At 34.0% G+C, this 19,223-nt stretch overlaps 2 protein-coding genes across 4 annotated transcripts; both read left to right on the top strand.

Annotated features, from left to right (window-relative positions):
* The first annotated feature begins 1,498 nt into the window (after positions 1-1,498).
* On the top strand, positions 1,499-6,163 carry LOC105172750 (putative methyltransferase PMT20). 3 transcript variants are annotated; one of them, XM_011094321.3, is made up of 8 exons: positions 1,499-1,807; positions 3,091-3,382; positions 3,470-3,618; positions 3,707-3,902; positions 4,229-4,439; positions 4,531-5,206; positions 5,290-5,367; positions 5,553-6,163. In XM_011094321.3, the coding sequence occupies exons 2-8, from the start codon at positions 3,113-3,115 to the stop codon at positions 5,773-5,775; spliced, it is 1,803 nt and encodes a 600-aa protein (XP_011092623.1). In that variant the 5' UTR covers positions 1,499-1,807; positions 3,091-3,112; the 3' UTR covers positions 5,776-6,163. The 3 variants fall into 3 exon arrangements, with proteins under 3 accessions (XP_011092623.1, XP_011092626.1, XP_011092624.1); XM_011094324.3 differs by lacking the exon at positions 1,499-1,807 and adding an exon at positions 1,935-2,580; XM_011094322.3 differs by lacking the exon at positions 1,499-1,807 and adding an exon at positions 2,599-2,727.
* A 6,630-nt stretch (positions 6,164-12,793) lies between these two features.
* Positions 12,794-18,564, top strand: LOC105172749 (mechanosensitive ion channel protein 10). Its single transcript, XM_011094320.3, has 5 exons — positions 12,794-14,030; positions 16,611-16,734; positions 16,862-17,155; positions 17,558-17,760; positions 17,862-18,564. Exons 1-5 carry the CDS (start codon positions 12,853-12,855, stop codon positions 18,133-18,135), a joined length of 2,073 nt encoding a protein of 690 aa, XP_011092622.1. The 5' UTR covers positions 12,794-12,852; the 3' UTR covers positions 18,136-18,564.
* The last annotated feature ends 659 nt before the right edge of the window (positions 18,565-19,223 follow it).

Here is a 19,223-nt window from a genome sequence, read left to right as displayed (position 1 = left end):
ATAAGGAATTTAAGTGGTTTATAAACTTCAATATCTCCTCTTTCTAACAGGGTTTCTTATTAGAACAAAATCGTGTGGCTCCTCCTTGTAGAATTGAAGTAAAAACAGACAATACATCGGTACGGGATTGGTGTCAAGTCGGACAATTCCTTGCAAAATAGGGTATCGATCGAGTTGCAAGCCATATCTATAATGTAGCTTATGTTTTTATTTATTTTGAAGTCGGAATTATTATTTTTATTTTCTTTATGATGGTTATCTATCACTCGAATTTCTAAATATTTTCAAATTAATTATGTCGTAGGTGACTTATTTTGAATTTATTAAAAATCATGCTGCCTTAAACATTTATTTTTGAGTTGAAATAACATATATAAAAATCAAAACAGCCTATCAAATTAAATAATATTGTTCTTGTGGTAGTAGTACCTTAGTTGTTTTCCATGACCAACCACGATTACATTTTCTGGACTAAAGTTCATTTTTATTAACAAAAACATTATAGGTATGAAAATATTAGTTACATATTGACCGAAACTCAAATTATTTTTTTTGGGAATTTGCTATTTTTAAAATAAATGTATTTTCAATCCGCTGATGCGCGTTCGTAATTCAGGACCAGTGATCATTTCAATAATAATATTTGAGTGTTTAACTTAATTTGATCATAAAAAAAATTTGTCTGTAATTCTCAATTGTATATAGTACATAAAATTAAAATCTAGAGATTTTTAATGAATTCCCAAGGCAGATTCAATCACTAAACCGTGATTGTGTCTAAATATTTTGACAACATTAATTTTGCTACTTGCGCTGAAATTTGTGAAATGAAGATAGAAGTTTTGAGTTCTTGTTTTGTTGTGGAGGTGAGGAATGAAAGCAGCGTATAAAGTAGAAGGAATGACAATAATTTGTTGGATGGATGGTGATTGGTGGGGTGGGGACAGCCTTTATGAATCACCGACGACCCGACTCTTTTTCACATGGCATACATAGTTTAGTTTAGAGTAAGGTGTCGGATTCTGACTGGGTTGCACTAACAGTTGTGATCGGGTAAAAATATGGAAACTTTTTACCTCAAATTTCACAAATCTTGGCAGAGAAAATAAGAACACGGAATTCGAGACGGGCCCTTCTTACATCTTTTATTCTTTTTGGTAATACCAAAGGGCCCTTGTTCGTTTGTAGTTTCATGGGTAAAATTCATTCAACTTGTCATTTTTACCATTTATTATGGCGTGGAATTCACCCCAGATGAAAAGACAGAAAAGGGAAGGAGAGAGAGATTGGATATATACACAGAAAAAGAAGAGAGAGAGAGAGAGGACAGAGAGAATAAAGAAAGTAGAAGGAAGGTACCTCTGATGACCGAGTAAAAAAAAATTGCAAATGTAATTAAAATAAAGAACCAGAAAGAAGACAGCTAGCGAGGCACACGGCATAGTGAAAAGACGAGAGATGTATATGGTGCTTGTGAATGGAAAAAAAAAAAAATGAAAAATCTCAGTGAAAATGAACATGTATCAGTATATGTATGTGAGGTAGCTGTGTGACAGTGTGAGGTACAAATCACATTTTCTCCTCATCCTCTTCTTCTTCTAGGGTCCCTCTCTCTCTCTCCTTCATTATCTCTGTATACAGAGTATATATTTAGAGGGATCCCTCTTCTGAGCAGCCTGAAAAACTTGGGTCTTTGGATTCTTGAAAGTACAGACCTTTACATGTACAAAAAGTACATTCAGTTCTTCACATTTGTTTGACACTTATTGTGGGTACATCTTGCCTGCACACTCATTCTTTGCAGAAGGTACTTTTCTTTTACTTTCCCCCCTTGCTGCTTATGAAGCTCTCCCACTTGTTCTATATGTGTGTTCTTAATTCACATCGTTCTGTGTTTCTTGAATGGTTTGTGAAATTGCAGCTGTGCAGGCTGCCTTATATGATTAGTTCTGTGTTTTCTTTTGTGGGTTTGGAAATCTTGGCCTGCATTCTAAAAGGGCTATCTGTATTTGCCAGAAGCAGATCTGATTTGGGCTGGGAGATTTAGTTTGATTCTAAAGATTAAATCTTTAGGCAATTGCCACAATTGGATCAGATCAGCATAAACCCCATTCCCCTGTTTCTACTCACAGTTACACACACGAACATGTGTTTCTGACTTCTCAGTGTGTTTAGCTCCCTCTCTTGTCTACTCTTTTCTGCTTGATGGAGTTTGGTTTGAAGGAAAATTAGTTGATTGGCTGACAATGATTCTTTGCTTGACAGAAACTTCATCATCTGAAAGGGTTGCTTAAACTACTATTTTCTTGAACTGATTTTCATCTGGACTTATTTATGCATGCTTTATTTTTTTCCAACTTTGATCGCTTTTGCATGGTTACAGACTTACAGTTAGGTGTGATTGATTGAATTGGATTCATTTTTCACTCGTCTTACTCTGAGTTGGTGGTGGAGGGGGCCCTCATCAAGACGGCTGAAATTCAAAAGTGGTGGCCCCAAAATCATGTTGAAATAGGAAAACATTGTGACAGAGAAAGTTTTATGTGTCCCTTTTGCTATCAGATCTTATAGTTTTTGCAGGTCTGAAAGTTAGTTCATAATGGCTTATCATGACCACTAGATCTGCTATGTTTCCATGATTGTCTTTGAATGTGGTGGTTCTTTCTAGTTTACATCTAGCTTGACCTCTCGGATCTCCTACTATTTATGATTTCTGAGTCGCATAGAGTAGGTCTTTGCTTGGTGCTGGAAATTGCTACTTTCATTTTGCTTTTGGATTTGATGTGTGTGATTGCATTGTTGATGTTTTACATTTTCCAATTATTGAGTTTTGATGAAGTGACCACTGATGTGATTTATGCAGTTTTCATATTTTTTTCTAATCGAGATCTCAATCTGATCAGTGTTTATCATTCGTCTGCTTTCTTCCTCATTACACTTTCTTGATTCTTTTGTCATCATCCGATTCATTGATAATGTGAATCTGAAGAAATCGAAGTCATTGTTAAAGCTTCCAGTCTTGATTTCTTTCTCCGCCCTTGTCGTCTCTTCGGCTCCGTTTTCCCTGACAATTTCTTTTACTGAATGCAGTTTGTAGAGAAATCTTCATACCATGAAGCATAAAGAGGGAAAACCAGCTATTCACCCGGATAAACAATCTAAGAAAGTCCCCATGGCAATAATGTTAGTCGTGCTATGCGGGTTTTCATTCTATCTTGGTGGAATCTTTTGTTCAGAAAAGGGCAAAATTGCAACGCAGGAAGTCAGTAAAAAGGTCGAAACTCCCAAAGAGACAGCTGCAGGGTCTCTCCAAATTAAAGCTGTAACCTTTCCTGAATGCAGTCCAGAGTTTCAGGATTACACACCATGCACAGATCCGAAGGTGTTTTCTTTACTCATATTGTAATTTGATGTTCTCTTTTTGAGATTTGAAAGCAATCATAAGAATGACATTATGGTACTGTTGCAGAGGTGGAAGAAGTACAGCATCCATCGGCTTTCTTTCATGGAGCGCCATTGCCCTCCGGTGTTTGAAAAGCAAGAATGCTTAGTTCCCCCTCCTGATGGTTATAAGTTGCCTATTAGGTGGCCAAAGAGCAAAGGCGAATGTTGGTACAGGTATTACGCGCTTCCTGCTTGAAAAATCTCATCGTAGAGCAGTTACAACTTTTAATGGTCACACATTAAAATGTTTGGATATCCTCAGGAACGTTCCATACGATTGGATCAACAAACAAAAATCAAATCAACACTGGCTGAAGAAAGAAGGGGAGAAGTTCCTCTTCCCTGGTGGAGGCACTATGTTCCCCAACGGTGTCAGTCACTATGTCGATTTGATGGTAGACTTGATTCCAGGAATGAAAGACGGGACAATCCGAACTGCCATTGATACTGGATGTGGGGTGAGTCGAATTCTTGATTTTCATCCATCTGCTGCTTAATTTTGTAGTATTATTTACTTATTGATTACCATTGCTTACTTGATGGATCTACAAGATTATTATATCTTCGTGATCCTTATTATCTAGTCAACTTGGTATGATTCAAGAATTTGACTTATACTCTGTTTGATAGCCTAAGTCATTTTCGAATCTCATCTTTCTGCATGTATCACGTAAACAATGCAAGCCTAATCAAAATTAACTTGATTTTATACTCGTTTTATCCTGTCCGATTGCTGTTGGGGGCAACTGAGTATATTTATGTTTTCTGCTCTTGATTTGTTTAGGTTGCTAGTTGGGGAGGCGATTTACTAGATCGTGGGATTCTCACAGTCTCTCTTGCCCCCAGAGATAATCACGAGGCTCAAGTTCAGTTCGCTCTAGAGCGAGGAATTCCTGCAATTCTGGGCATCATCTCAACACAAAGACTTCCTTTTCCGTCTAACTCTTTCGACATGGCACACTGCTCAAGATGCCTTATTCCATGGACCGAATTCGGTAACTACACGATAAAATAAGAGTGTTTAAATTCTTTTACCTTGCTCAATAATTTAGTACTCATGAATCTTGTCTCTGTTTCTCATGTCAGGTGGAATTTACCTCTTAGAGATACATCGTATTCTCCGACCTGGTGGTTTCTGGGTGCTGTCTGGGCCGCCAGTAAACTATGAGAATCGTTGGAAGGGATGGAATACAACTATTGAAGAGCAAAAATCAGACTACGAAAAGTTGCAAGAATTGCTAACTTCCATGTGTTTCAAATTGTACAACAAGAAAGACGACATCGCCGTTTGGCAGAAATTATCTGATAACAGCTGCTACAAGAAGCTTGAGGTGCCAGATAACTACCCCGCGAAATGTGATGATGGTACTGAACCTGATTCAGCATGGTACACTCCTATTCGGCCTTGTGTCGTTACCCCTAACCAGAAGTACAAAAAAGTAGCACTAAAATCCCTTGCAAAATGGCCGGAACGCCTGCACACCGCTCCCGAGCGTGTTGCTGATGTCCGTGGCGGCAGTGATGGGGCTTTCAAGCACGACGATAGCAAATGGAAAACACGGGTAAAGCACTACAAGAAGTTGCTCCCCGCTATAGGAACCGATAAGATAAGAAACGTCATGGACATGAACACTCTGTATGGAGGTTTCGCTGCTGCTTTGATCGATTATCCTCTGTGGGTCATGAATGTTGTTTCCTCGTACTCGCCGAACACGCTCCCCGTGGTGTATGACAGAGGCCTCATCGGGACGTATCATGACTGGTATGATAATCACCTGCACTCTAAGACGTAATCTTGCATCTTCTTATGTGACTTGATTGGCTGATGATTTCTGATCATCTTAGGTGCGAGGCTTTCTCCACGTATCCTCGGACATACGATCTTCTTCATCTCGATGGTCTTTTCACTGCTGAAAGTCACAGGTAAAGCTCCACCACAATATTACCAAACATAACTGCAAGAGCCCGGCAAATTCTTTAAAACTGAGAATTTTCTTTGTAATATCCCTGAACCTCAGGATGTGTCAGTGTAATATCCTCACATCTATTTTCTTTCACATGCTGTCCCAATCACAGTTGTTTTGACATGAACTGTAACGCACGTGCAGGTGCGAAATGAAGTATGTTCTGCTGGAGATGGACCGCATTCTCCGTCCCAACGGGTACGCCATCATCCGCGAATCAAGCTACTTCGTGGACGCTGTAGCTACACTAGCAAAAGGCATGAGATGGGGGTGTCATAAAGAAGAAACGGAATACGGGGTCGAAACAGAAAAGATACTGATATGCCAGAAGAAACTATGGTACTCATCAAAGCAAAGCTCAAGATGAGCAGAGCATAGCATGTGGGGATAAGGTTTGTTTCATGTAGAGATCAAAATACCTTTATAATTCATACCAGAAGCCCATAGGAGACAAGTTCTACATTGAACACAGGAACGAATCATTTGTTGTTGCAAGAATTTGAGGTTCAGATCCTCCAAATGGAGAAGAAGAATTATCAGATCCCAATAACCAGATTATTACAAGTGATGTTTTTTTCTTGACATAATATATTCTTTGTAAGGCTCTCTATGGTTATTATCTCTTGTATTTCCCATTTTTCCTCTATTCACTCTCTTGAAGCTGTGAAAATGTTTAAGGGCGTTGTAAGTCGCAGCTGCCTATCAAACCTTTTTATTTATTTACAATGGATAATACTATTTCAAATTTCAACCAATCAGATCTTCTCCTACCTATGTTCTATATATATGTTCTTTAATCCTATTGGTTACCTTTGTTTTTCCCTTGTGTTTTGGGTTAAGGATAGCATTCTGATACAGGTCAATGTGAAATAGACATAAATACTCCCAACATCAATAGAAATTACCTTAATTATCTTAGATTTGTTTGGATTAAGTGAGAGGAAAGGGAAAATGGGGGGGGGGGGGGGGCGTGAAGAGGAGGAAAAAAATAATAATTTTTGTTCAAATGTTTGGTAGGATTGGAAGAGCAATAAATTTTAAATTTTTTTTTTATTTGGTATCGAAAAAATAGATTGAGAAAGAAAAGACAAATTTATGTAGTTTTATTGATGAACACTTTCTCCTTGTTTTATATTAGAAAATAAACAAGTTAATATTATACTAAAATAATTTTAGTATATGAAAATTTTGAAAATCTTATTAGTAAAAATATAAATCAAAATGAGTATTGTGCATTTATTGTGAACTATTTAGTTTGAATAAAATAAAAATTACTACCAATGATCGGCGACATAGTAGTTTTTCCGGATATTTGATTTTCTTTTCTTTAAAATTATGTATTGGTATTATCGGTGGGAGGTAAAAGAAAACTGAAGAAAAATTTTATATACGAGTAATAGAATAAATAAAAATAAAATATATATATATTTTTTTTTGACCTTTTACTTTCATTTCTTCACTCAATTTTGAAAAATAAAGTGGCCTCTTAGGAGGTTTCATATACATATGTTTACTTCTACTTGTTCCATGCGTCCACTTTTCTCCTCGACCAAACAAACTCATAATCCACGTGTTTTTCCTTCTTGGGTCGGGTATGCTAGACCCAAGAGCCTCACCCTAGACGGTTGGATAAATAGTATCATCCCAGGAGCCCAAATATCGATCGTACTACTGGTTGAAAATAATAAATACTGCGTCCAATTGTTTCATAGGTATACTCTAACCGTTAGATTTCGAGCATCTTTACTATTGTTAAATTCTAAGCCACTTTTCTATTGTTAGATTCTAAGTAATTTTACCTTATTTATTTGGTCTTATAATTTGAACGGCAGAACATCCCAACAACCTTGACTTCTGTGTTTGCAGGTTATTCCGACAAAGAAGTGGATCGAGGCCTGTGACCTCCTCCATACTTGGAATAATTATTTGGATATTCGGATCAACAAAACTCCTTCTCCATTGCTATTTGGTGCTCTGCAGCCCATATCAGCATTATGGCTTATAAATTCTGATCCAACATCATGCCAAACATATTGCTCTTGCTTCCGCCCGATAGCCTTTTTGTTTTTGGATTTGAAAAATGTTCGATATTGGATCAGTATCTATACTTTATTATTACAAAAAACGAACTCTTTTACACAATGTTTGGTTTTGTGTTTTGGCCCATTTTAGAGATGGGCCAAAATACAAAGCCTTGTTTGTTTTTGTATTTTGCACACCTCAACTAGGTGTGCAATTGTAATTTAATTTTTTTTTTATTATTTTTTATTCTTCTTTTAACATAAATATATATATTATATTTCACTAACAAACAAAATACTATATATACATACACATATATATATTATTAAATACATATATTAAAAGACATGATTTGACAATGAACAGTAACTCCTGTCTTCCAAATCCCAACATCAAACCTACACCACTTATTTTACATTATTTTATATTATATCGAAACACAAATCCAAACATACCGTCTATCTCAAAACACATACTTACTTATCTCTATTTTTCTCTCTCTATCTCCAAAACACCAAAACAAAAACATCCAAAACATTAATCCAAACATAGTGTTAGTATCTCATGTTTTTTGATCTGTCATTTTATATTTTTTTATACTTAATTTATTTATTTGACTTTTCAACCTCTCGCTATCTTTTGATAGTTTTTTTTTTTTTTTGTTTCATGTACTTTTCGAAAAAAGTGAATTCTCAACACTCGAAATAAAGATACAATGAATACAGACCTAGCACACTAAATGTGTACCTTTTTCAGTGTATGATTGGGAAGTAGTATATCATGTTTCGTTGGTTTCCCGAACGAGGAATAGAGCTTGTGAACTTTTTGATACCAAATCAATGTTCCTATATAGTTGCAAATATTACAACGAAAACCACATGTTCATTGGACATTGATGCTCCAATATTATTACATACATCGTGATCCAGGTCGTGCACTGCACCTCTCAATGATAAGGTTGAGGAAATCCTAAACCACTAAAGATGTGAATCTTGAGAACAAAGAAGATCGTTAGGCTAGTTGGGAAGTCCCCAACTAAAACTCACTGATACTTAAGTCAGTATAGAGTGAGATCGAAACTAAAAGGTTTAATATGGTCGAATATGTAATAAACATAACGTACCATAAATAATTTCAGATATCAGTATGTATGTATAGGTCCAAACGTCTATATACAATAGGGCCATGCACGTGGCGTTATTTCAAGGAGAATGCCTATTGAGAAATCAACAGTTGATATTTCAGGTCCTAGCTCCAGATTGGATGGACAGGTTGGTCCAACGACCCCACCAATAAAAAGTGCGCAAATCTTGTAACTTTTCTATTATTTTCTTTATTTGAAAGAGTATTTTTGTCTAATTACTCCATTGAGAGGTACTATCCCTATCACATGGGATGCATGAATATATATATTGTGAGCCCATGATGTTGATGACCGCGTTCAAAACTACTTAGGGAAGTTGGTCACGAAATCCATAATCATCAAACACAAATCTATGATGTTCTTTTTGATTCAGTAATATTAGGTTTTCTTAATTAATTGATGGCTGGATATATGAAGTTTATGATTTCGATCCACGACCAATATTTTGTTGTGGGATCAACGACACATCGTTCACTTATTAATGACTTGATTCTCAAATTTATTAATATTTAACTCAGGTTTATAATTTAGAACATCTATACCGTGTGATATATGCAAAATCATTTAAATTAATGTGTCCAGTTAATGTTAAAATATCTAAATAAAAAATTTGTTTGATTTGCAATAAGTTAGTAATAAATCAACTGGGGATAAAAATGGATCCTCATTCAATTTTTTTCCCTAATTTCAGCAAATTCAACGAGCTTTTACTAATCGGGAGGTTATTTGTTAGACAGAATTAGGAATACTATATGTAAATTTTTAAATTACATCGGGTTTACGTATAATTACACCAAATATTAGAGGGAGCAGTGTAATTATTCCTTTAAATTAGGTTATATTGATTGAATACGATAATCAACTTGAAGTATATATACCGTGTGATATACAAAAGGGTAAAAATTCCAGCTACCTCTCCGGAGGTTTAGTGTAATTATGAATGCTCTCTTTTTGTTTGAAAAATTAAAAATACTCCACTGAAAATGAAAAATATTTATGAAGTTCTTAGACGGTTAGGTAAGATAAAAATTACTACTTTACCCTTGCTTTTATTTTTAAAGAAAAATAAAATATTTGAAAAAATTGAGTATGGGTACGTACAGTAAATAATTCATTGAGGATATTAATTCATAAAATATTTTATAAAATTCTAAAAAGTATATGAAATTATAATTGATAATTCAAAATGACATTTTAGACAGTTCAACACGAGAATTAGATGAAAACCTAACGTAACGGGTTCCTTGTTAGAATGACGTTAAAATTAGGGGGTATTTTTAATTTTTTAAATAATCAAGAAATATTTATAATTATGCCAAGATTCGAGAAGGTGGCCGTAATTTACCCTAAAACAAAATTATTTAGATGTGCTCAATTATGTTAAAACATGTAAACAAAAAAAAAATCATTTAAAATTTGATTTATATTGGATTCAATTGAATTTAATTCTTTTAATAATAAAATAGACTGAAATACAAATCAAATTATATTAAGACAAAGGAAACAAAAATTGAACAGTGTCGTGTTTGGCTTGACTTGATTAATTTATATCCCTTGTGACTGAATTTAGTAATCGATTGTAAGAATATAGGATCGGAAATTCCACACACATTAATAATGTTCATTTTTTTTTTAATTTAAAAATTTATATACATATATGTCAGTCACTCATGAATATGAAATTAATATATAATACGAAAATGTAATAAAAAAACTCAGCATAGACCAACCATACTTATGAAGCTACATGATTTTATGGAACGTGTCATTCTTACATGAGCGTCATGACCACGACATGCTGACGGCATAAGTGCTACTTCTCAATCACTAAAAAAAAATGTAATTTTTCACTACGATTAATTATTATAGTCAAAAGAAGAACATTGTGGTAAATATAAATCAACACGGCTTCGCAATGGTCATTAGCCGTTGTTTCTGCAGGTGTGGTCAAAATATTAGCCATGGCAAAAATCATGACAAATATTGATTAATCGTGACAAAAATCTAAAATTTTACTTTAATTTTATTTTTTTTAGATAAAATGAGTAATTACATATATGTTTTTTGAATCGGTTAATTTCTTTGAAAAATATATAATATATTTATTTATTTATTTTCTTAAAGTGTTTAACTCTTGATTAATATATATGTCATTTTTTTTCAAAATTATATATCATGAATTTTTTGAGATATTATATCTATTGTGTATCTATTATATATATATATATATTAACTTATTACTTTTCTTCTAATTTAAATTTTACACTTATTAAAAGTTCATTTCAAATAGAAAATAATTCAGTGATGATTTAATTCGAAAAATATTTGAATCTATTAAGAATAATATAAATATTTAAAATATTTTAAATAATTTTTTCTAATCAATCAACTAAAAATGAGGTAATTATTATATTTATTAATTTAGAAAGATAAATACTAGTTGAATTATAATTGAGCAAGACAAAATGTATTTGACCTTTACTATTATATATGCGGAAAGTGACTGCACGAATTGTACGAGCCACGCGAGTCCTCCACTTTCCACGTATAATATTTTTTGTCGGAACATTGTTACCTTTATGAGATAACTTTACACCACAATAAAGAAAAAAAAAAAAGGGTAAATTACAAACATTCTTAAAATTTATCATAATTATGAATATTTTTTTGGTATTTGAAAAAATTATGTAATCTTTAAATGAAGTATGAAGGTATAAAATTAATAAATTTTGCCCTTACTCTATTTATTTTTTAAAAAAATAAAAATTATATAAAAATTGAACATGATGAAAGAAATTTTTTTAAAAATTTTAAAAATTATCCACTTAGTCCAAAAAAATTTAAAATTTTAAAAAATAAATAAAATTATGATTTTTAATCCATAAGGACATTTTAGTCAGTTTACCATAAAAAATGGATGGAAACCTAACGGATTGGACTAATTGTTATACGCCGTTAAACTCAAGGGGTATTAGTAATTTTTCAAATAATGAGGGGGTATTGATAATTTTACGAAACTTTAGGAAATGTCGTTTTAATTTATCCTAAAAAAATTACATTAACACTCGTACATTAGATCTCTCTATATACACATACACGTACTCTTATTTGTTTAATAATGAAATTTTATACAAACACCTCACAAAATATATTATACCAGCACTCACTTAAGATACATAGATTACACGCTGTCATCAATCGCTTATGATCATATACATTTATAAGGGTTAATTACATGTAAACCCTCTTTCAAAATAAAAAATTACACGTTTTTTCAAAAAAGTTTCAACATTACACTTACACCTTATCCGAAAATTCTCTATTTTATATTTTTAGAAAGTGTATGAACATAATAAACCATAAATGTAAAATTCAAATATTGTGTAGCTATCACACATAATTTATGTATGAATAAATAATATAAAAGTGCCATTAAAATTCCACGTAACAGTGATTTATATCTTCCACATCAAACTTTGAACTCCCACTACACAGTCTAGAAGATTAATGTGTTTACTACATACAAAATGTATACTTCAAATCAAACAATCAATATCGCACGATAAGATCATTACGATATAACAAATAATATTCTTGCATCAATGAAAACGTGTTACATTTTTTTATATTAATTTCATGTTCAGAGCCAATTAATTATAAATATTTTCCACAAAATTTTATCACTTACTTCGTTCTGTCATTCAGTCGCTGGAATCGAACAATGTGGGCCTACAACTTGACGAGTTTTGAGTGCTAATCCTAGGTCCATAGAAACACAATCTTGTTTCAATGTTCCTCGTTGTGCTTCCAGGGCTTTATCTCTTCTCTCTTTCATATGGGCAACATCGTTCTCAGCACATGTCCCAAAGTGCCTCTTAATTACCACCACCACTTCTTCTTTTCTCTCAACACCGCCCTGATCTGTTACTTTTTTTAAATTATACATCGACCACATAATAATTATATTATATTAATTAATCATATAAATTATTTTGATTTGACCAAATCTGACTACAATTTCTCCTATTCATATATGCGTAAAATTAATTAGTACTCAAATTATTTGATTAAATTTAATTAGATTTAACTATATACTTATTATGTAATTGATTATTTCTTTTAAATTATATATTAATTATATAATAAAGTGTATAATTTGTTTGGATAGGACAAGACCCCGTACTAGGTCTGCGTCTATATATGGCCAACAACGAATAGGAAAACACACAGAAAAAACATTCGAGAGCATAATAGAATTAAACCTTAGAGACATCAAACATGGAGAAACCAACTTCGGATCACGTGATTGTGCTCATGGAAGATCATCAAAACCACAAGAATCACTCAATCACTGACCTATCAACCGAAGCCAAGCCACCAGTGCAGCCACTGCCGACGGCCCAAAACCTACGTCGTCTGAGCTTCTCAAAGCCCAAAGCCCGATTCGTCGAGTTCTCTCACCCCGTCAACCAGAAATTCGTGTCTGAACCCGAATTCGAACCCTTGAAGGCTTCTGACAGTGACGAGGAAAGCGAGGACGATGAGGAGGAGTACGACGAAGAAGGACAGGGAATGCAAAAACCTAAGAAGAAGAAGAAGTTCAAAATGAAGTGGAGGATTGTTGTGGAGTGGACACTCTTTGTATTGATATCCACCAGCTTGATCTGTTCCCTCACAATCTCCACCCTCAAGAACCAGCTCAAATATGGGCTTGAACTGTGGAGATGGTTCTTGATGATCCTAGTCATCTTCAGCGGCCGACTTGTGTCGGAATGGATCATCAAAATCGTGGTCTTCTTCATCGAAAGAAACTTCATGCTACGTGAGAAGGTTTTGTACTTCGTTTATGGACTCCGAAAGAGCATACAAAACTGTGTATGGTTAGGCCTCGTTCTCTTGTCATGGATGTTCATATTCAACGCTAAGTTGCACAAGAAAAACAAGTTGCTCGAGAAGGTGTTTCAGGCCCTGGTGGCGGTCCTCATAGGCGCCACCATTTGGCTCGTCAAGATCATCTTGGTCAAGATCCTGGCATCGTCATTCCACGTGACGACCTACTTTGACCGCATGAAGGAGAGCGTGTTCCACCACTACGTGTTGGACACGCTCTCCGGCCCGCCCATGGACGAGTTTGCATACCAGGAGGCCCATTGTCGGAACCTAGGAGTGTCCAAGTCGCTCCCGACCAAGTTGAGGGACTCCAGGGTTCTGTCCAAGTCCAAAAGACTAGGAACGAGGAAAATAGACATTGAAAAGTTGAGAAAGTTGAGTATGCAGAGCACGGCCTCCGCATGGACCGTTAAGAGGTTGGTGAACTACGTGAGGTCTTTCGGACTAACGACTATCTCAAAGACAGTGGACGAGTTTGGGCGGACCGAATCCGAAATTACTAGTGAATGGGAGGCTAGGAATTGTGCCAAGAGGATCTTCAAGAATGTTGCTAAGCCAGGTGCCAAGTAAGTCATTATTTATTTTTTATCTCATAATTAATTGTTAATTAGTATGTAGTACAACAATTAATGTTTTAGATTAGTACATATGCATGTCATTCATAATACTATGATCACTCACTCAAGGCCATTCTATGGTAACCTGTCGAGCGATTGTTAAGTGGTTGGCTGTTCGGGGAAAAAATTGGCCAGGAGGGTTTAGAAACAAATATATTGTGTAATGCACCTGCTGAGTTATTGGGCAAAATTCTTTTTTTTAAAAAAAAAAAAAAATTGTTATTTTCATTTTTGGTACCACAATTGTGTTGAGTGTTGTTTTTAATATTATAAAAAACAAAAGCACAATTTTTTGGTCCCAAGTTGATGGCAGAGACCATGTATCTTGCACATGGGCGTTAGCGACCATTACTTTTTATTCACTCACGTTACTTTGACTTCAAAAGCTATATTTAATAGTATAAAAACAACAAAAAAACATATTTTTTTAGTACCATTAAAAGAAAAAAAAATATTTTGACCAACTTTGACACATTGCCTCTGCCGTTAATTTGGGACCAAAAAATCATATTTTTGTATTTTATGGTGTCAAAAAAAGCAATACTCGCCATACTTGTAGTATCAAAACGAAAATAATTTTTTTTTAACAAGATTAAAAAAAAAATTACCCTGAATTATTCTAGAAAAAATGGAAGTATGGGACAAAAAATTGCAGGTAACAAATCATGGGACTATTTATTTTTTAGAAAAAAGAACTCTAAAAAATTGGAAAAAAATATTAGAAAAAGCAATCAACTCTGATCATCGTACATTACCAAATGTATAGAAACATGTAGGTTTGGTAGACCTCACTGAATCCTTCACATTTTAGCACGCCCACATCTTAATCGTTGACATTCTTTTCCAGACAGAACGTGAGCATACCCAAATTCCACTCACTAAAAAGTTGTCTCCCCCCCCCCCCCCCCCCTATTTCTCATCCAATAATAACTTGTACTTTTTCAAAAACATCCTGAAACCCCACTTCATATTAAAAATTAAGTGCTAATGTACGTACCACATTTAAGTCGTCATTACTCGGGATAATTCAAAAGTTGATGTTAGATGCCTATTTATATATATTTAAAGTCATAGTTTCAAAATTATTGATATAAATATTATAATACTAATTCTATTTCATTCAAAACAAAAAACAAAAAATCTCTCTATGCTGCATAACTGAAACGTTGAATGGGTATAGGACCACAGCAATTTCTCAGACATAGTGGGATTTATCGTCACATTACAGTTCTATTTTGGACATTTGTAGTGGTCAGTTCTATTACTCCATATTGTTTGTTATGTGATTTTTTTTTATAAAATTCGAGGTCAAAAAGAAAAGAAAATAAGTATAAATTCTTTATTTTGAATTGTATTATATTTTTTATTTTATTTAAAATATATATAAATGTCACGTCGTCATGTGGCATGTATATATAATACATAATAAAAAAAATACAACAGAATTTGGAATCGAAAATCCACTTCCACAAGTCATTGTATTCCCAATCCAACACATGATTGGTCTGCATCCCATTTATTAAATTATTATCTTTTAATTTTTAGAAGAAACGCATGTCAATCACATATTAATATTTTAATAAATATGATATAAAAATGTGATAAAAGATGAGTACGAACCGGCTGTTTCAATCATTTCGGCCCACGTTTTTAACAGTTTGAGGGAATAAACAAGAACCAGTGATAGTGCAGGGCAGCTCTCTAAGATCTGCTGAGTAAAATGTGGTCCACCCACTCAAGTAGTGGTACCTAGTTCTAGAATTAAGATGATTCATACTAACAAAGTTTGCTAAAAGTTTAAGGAAAAAGGGCTACTCATTCCTTTTCTTTTGAGAAATTCTTTTTTAATTTGCTCGAATTAAATCAATCACAAAGTAACTGTGATATAATTTTTAAACTTTTAGTATATTCTAATTACTTGATAAATATATTAATTATTATATAATTAATTTAAATTCGATTTAATCTAATTTAAATTAAAATTAAAAATTTCCCTTTTCGTAATTAGAGAAACTTACAAGATCCTACATCTTACTTCAAGAATTTATGCGGCCAAATTGTGAAATTTTTAAAGAGCCTATATATAAACTCAGTCAAATTACACTAATTTTAAATAAGAATTAAATGTATTTTTTGTCTTGTAGTTTAGATAATTTGGTGTTTTCGTCCTTTAACTTTTTAGAGAAGTTTTTGCAATTTCAATATATTTTTTCGTCAAAATTAACCTCCAGAAGCGAGAAGGGTGAACTTCGATGAAAAGAAAGTTGAAATGACAAAAATTAAAAAGATATAAGACCAAAATGCTACCCTAAAAAATTAAAAAAAATGTCAAATAACTTAAGTTACGGGCATTTAAATTTTTAAATAATTTATAAGTATAAAGTTTCAAATAACCATGGATATATACATATATATACATGCTAGATTCAAGAATATGTATATTAAGCATGGATATAGAATTTAATTAGTAGTGGCTAATGAGACATTAATTCCTAATTAATTATTTTGGTTGCTAATTAATTTGCGAAGGTACATTGAGGAGGAAGATCTGATGAGATTCTTGCAGAGAGTTGAGATCCACACCATTTTCCCACTCTTTGAAGGCGCTCTCGAGACTGGCAAGATCACTAAATCTGCCTTCAGAAATTGGGTGGTAAGCCTTCATCTTTAATCTCCTACAAACTCACTTCATAAATTCCAGTCAGACAGAGGAGAAAATGGTTTAGTATCAATGTCTTAACAAATAATAATAATTCCTTTTGTAAACATGATATCTGCAGGTTCGTGCTTACTATGAACGAAAATCTCTAGCACATTCCTTAAACGACACAAAGACAGCAGTCCAACAGCTCCACAAGCTAGCCAGCGCCATTGTCGCTGTGATTATCATAGTAGAAACCCTAATGGTCATGGGCGTCGCTTCCACCAAGATTATAGCTTTCATCCTCACTCAGTTGCTGCTCCTCGGATTCACCTTCCAAAACATGTGCAAGACCGTCTTCGAGTCCATCGTCTTCGTTTTCGTTATGCATCCGTTTGATATTGGAGATCGCTGTGTGATTGATGGAGTTCAGGTACGTCAAAGACTCTATCTCTTCTATTATCAAATTTTGCATTTCGTCTTTAAGGGAACAAAAAATTGAAATAATAGCAGGATATCCCATGTGAAAATACTATAGACATAAAATTCTTGTTTAAAAAAACAAATTACAATTCGATCAATGATCTCATTATCTCCCACGTCATATTTAAGGAAAATTTTTATCGACATCTGGCCAAATCAATTCAATCATATATTAAGTGTTGTATACTTGCATATGATTAGTTAATTTTTTTAAAGTGTACATTATTCACACTATAAGTGTATTGTACTTGCCGTATAATTATCTCCAATCTGGCCAAACCCAATCCGGATTAGAATGTACCCTTTATTCAATTAATTTCTATGTAATTTTTGTACGTGTTTGCTTGTGCAGCTGATCGTAGAAGAGATGAACATATTGACCACGGTTTTCCTTCGTTACGACAACGAGAAAATCTACTACCCTAATTCGGTGTTGATCACCAAGCCCATCAGCAACTTCTACAGAAGCCCGGAAATGTGCGATACCATCAATTTCACCATCGACTCCTCCACGCCAATGGAGACAATAATCGCTTTCAAGAAGGCCATACAAACGTAAGAAATCTCGAAACCTTAATATTGGCTCTGTCTATCTGTGATGGTTCATTATGCATGTAGGAGAAATGATTAATGCTTTATGTTGGAAAAACAAACAGGTACATTGAGAGCAAGCCCAAGTACTGGAACCCCAAGCACTCAGTGATAGTGAAGGAAATAGAGAATGTGCACGAGATGAAGATGGCTCTCAGCGTTCAGCACACCATAAACCATCAGAACTACGGGGACAGGAATGTCCGAGTCACGGAACTGATACTGGAGTTGAAGAAGATGTTTGAGAATCTTAACATCAAATATCATCTTCTGCCTCAGGAGATTCATCTCACACAAGTGAATTGGAACCCGCCGAGGCCATTCATGCTGCCCTCCTGAAGTATAAGTAGGTCTTGCAAGTCATAATCGATCATCTGTCTAATTTATTACAAGGGTCTGAATTATTGGTGTTTATCTTTTTATGGGAGGACTTCAATAGTAATAAAAACGTAGATGGTGTTTGTAGTCTGAAAATTCTAATTATTCAAATTGAGTTTGGCTAGACGTGACCCAATTGTATAACAAATGTAATGTACTTGTTGTATGATTGCTTACGATTTAGGAAAAGTAACAAATCATATAGCAAGCGTATCATACTTGCTGTGTGATTAGTTTAGTTCAATCAAAACTAATTTGGGTAAGAATTTTCCATTTGTAGTCTCACTCTTATGTTGTCTAGGAATTTCATGTGACCAGCTGCTGCAGTTCTTCAACAGTGGTACTCCAATGCATGGCCAACCGGTTTCTTGGGTTGGGTTGTCGGCCTAATCACCCCCAAGATTTGGAGTTTATTTAGACTAGTAGGCACATAGCAATGAGGTATTTTAATCTAAATCAAGTTTCGCCATCATTAAATTAATCACATTTAATCGAGTTGATCGATCGTCTGATAATACCGATCTATCTAAACTAAAATAGTGTATGTGATTAGTGTAAAATTTACCTACTATATGATTGATAATTCAATCAAACTGAAATTACATATATGAATAGGAATTTTCCCTCGACTTGATTCTTGTTGGCGGGTTAATCATATATGATATCGAAATTGCTACTTTAATTTGTAGTATCTTCAACAATCAAGACTTGACATTTCTTGTAACACACACACACACACATATATATATAAATATATATATATATATATCCAAACAGATCTAGGTTTGAATGTGGGTAGGTGAATTAGACATTTTCACATCATAACAATCTCAACAGGCCACGGGGCGTTGGCATCCGACCCGTTTTCTCTTGTCCAAACTGAAAGGTGCAAATCCAATCATGCATGCTAATTTCCAAGGTGAACTAGGAATCCAATTTTAGGATCCGAAATCTGAAGCGGGCCGATGGATCCTCCATACACACACATATATATTAATTTTTTGGGTTTATTATTGTACTATAGTTTGTAGTTTTAAAACTCCAGATTG

This window comes from Sesamum indicum, linkage group LG6 (genome assembly GCF_026168435.1).
Source record: "Sesamum indicum cultivar Baizhima isolate 11 linkage group LG6, ASM2616843v1, whole genome shotgun sequence".
Classification (NCBI taxonomy): domain Eukaryota; kingdom Viridiplantae; phylum Streptophyta; class Magnoliopsida; order Lamiales; family Pedaliaceae; genus Sesamum; species Sesamum indicum.
The sequence above is the reverse complement of the archived record's forward strand: the minus strand, read 5'-3'. Positions and strand labels throughout refer to the sequence as shown.

Excerpts from the sequence above, each read along its gene's own strand:
- LOC105172750 (XM_011094321.3), top strand. The coding sequence starts at position 3,113 with ATGAAGCATAAAGAGGGAAAACCAGCTATTCACCCGGATAAACAATCT. Across the intron at positions 3,903-4,228 it reads CCATTGATACTGGATGTGGG|GTTGCTAGTTGGGGAGGCGA; the intron begins GTGAGTCGAATT and ends TGATTTGTTTAG. Across the intron at positions 5,207-5,289 it reads ATCGGGACGTATCATGACTG|GTGCGAGGCTTTCTCCACGT; the intron begins GTATGATAATCA and ends TGATCATCTTAG.
- LOC105172749 (XM_011094320.3), top strand. The coding sequence starts at position 12,853 with ATGGAGAAACCAACTTCGGATCACGTGATTGTGCTCATGGAAGATCAT. Across the intron at positions 16,735-16,861 it reads CTGCCTTCAGAAATTGGGTG|GTTCGTGCTTACTATGAACG; the intron begins GTAAGCCTTCAT and ends TGATATCTGCAG. Across the intron at positions 17,156-17,557 it reads GTGTGATTGATGGAGTTCAG|CTGATCGTAGAAGAGATGAA; the intron begins GTACGTCAAAGA and ends TTGCTTGTGCAG.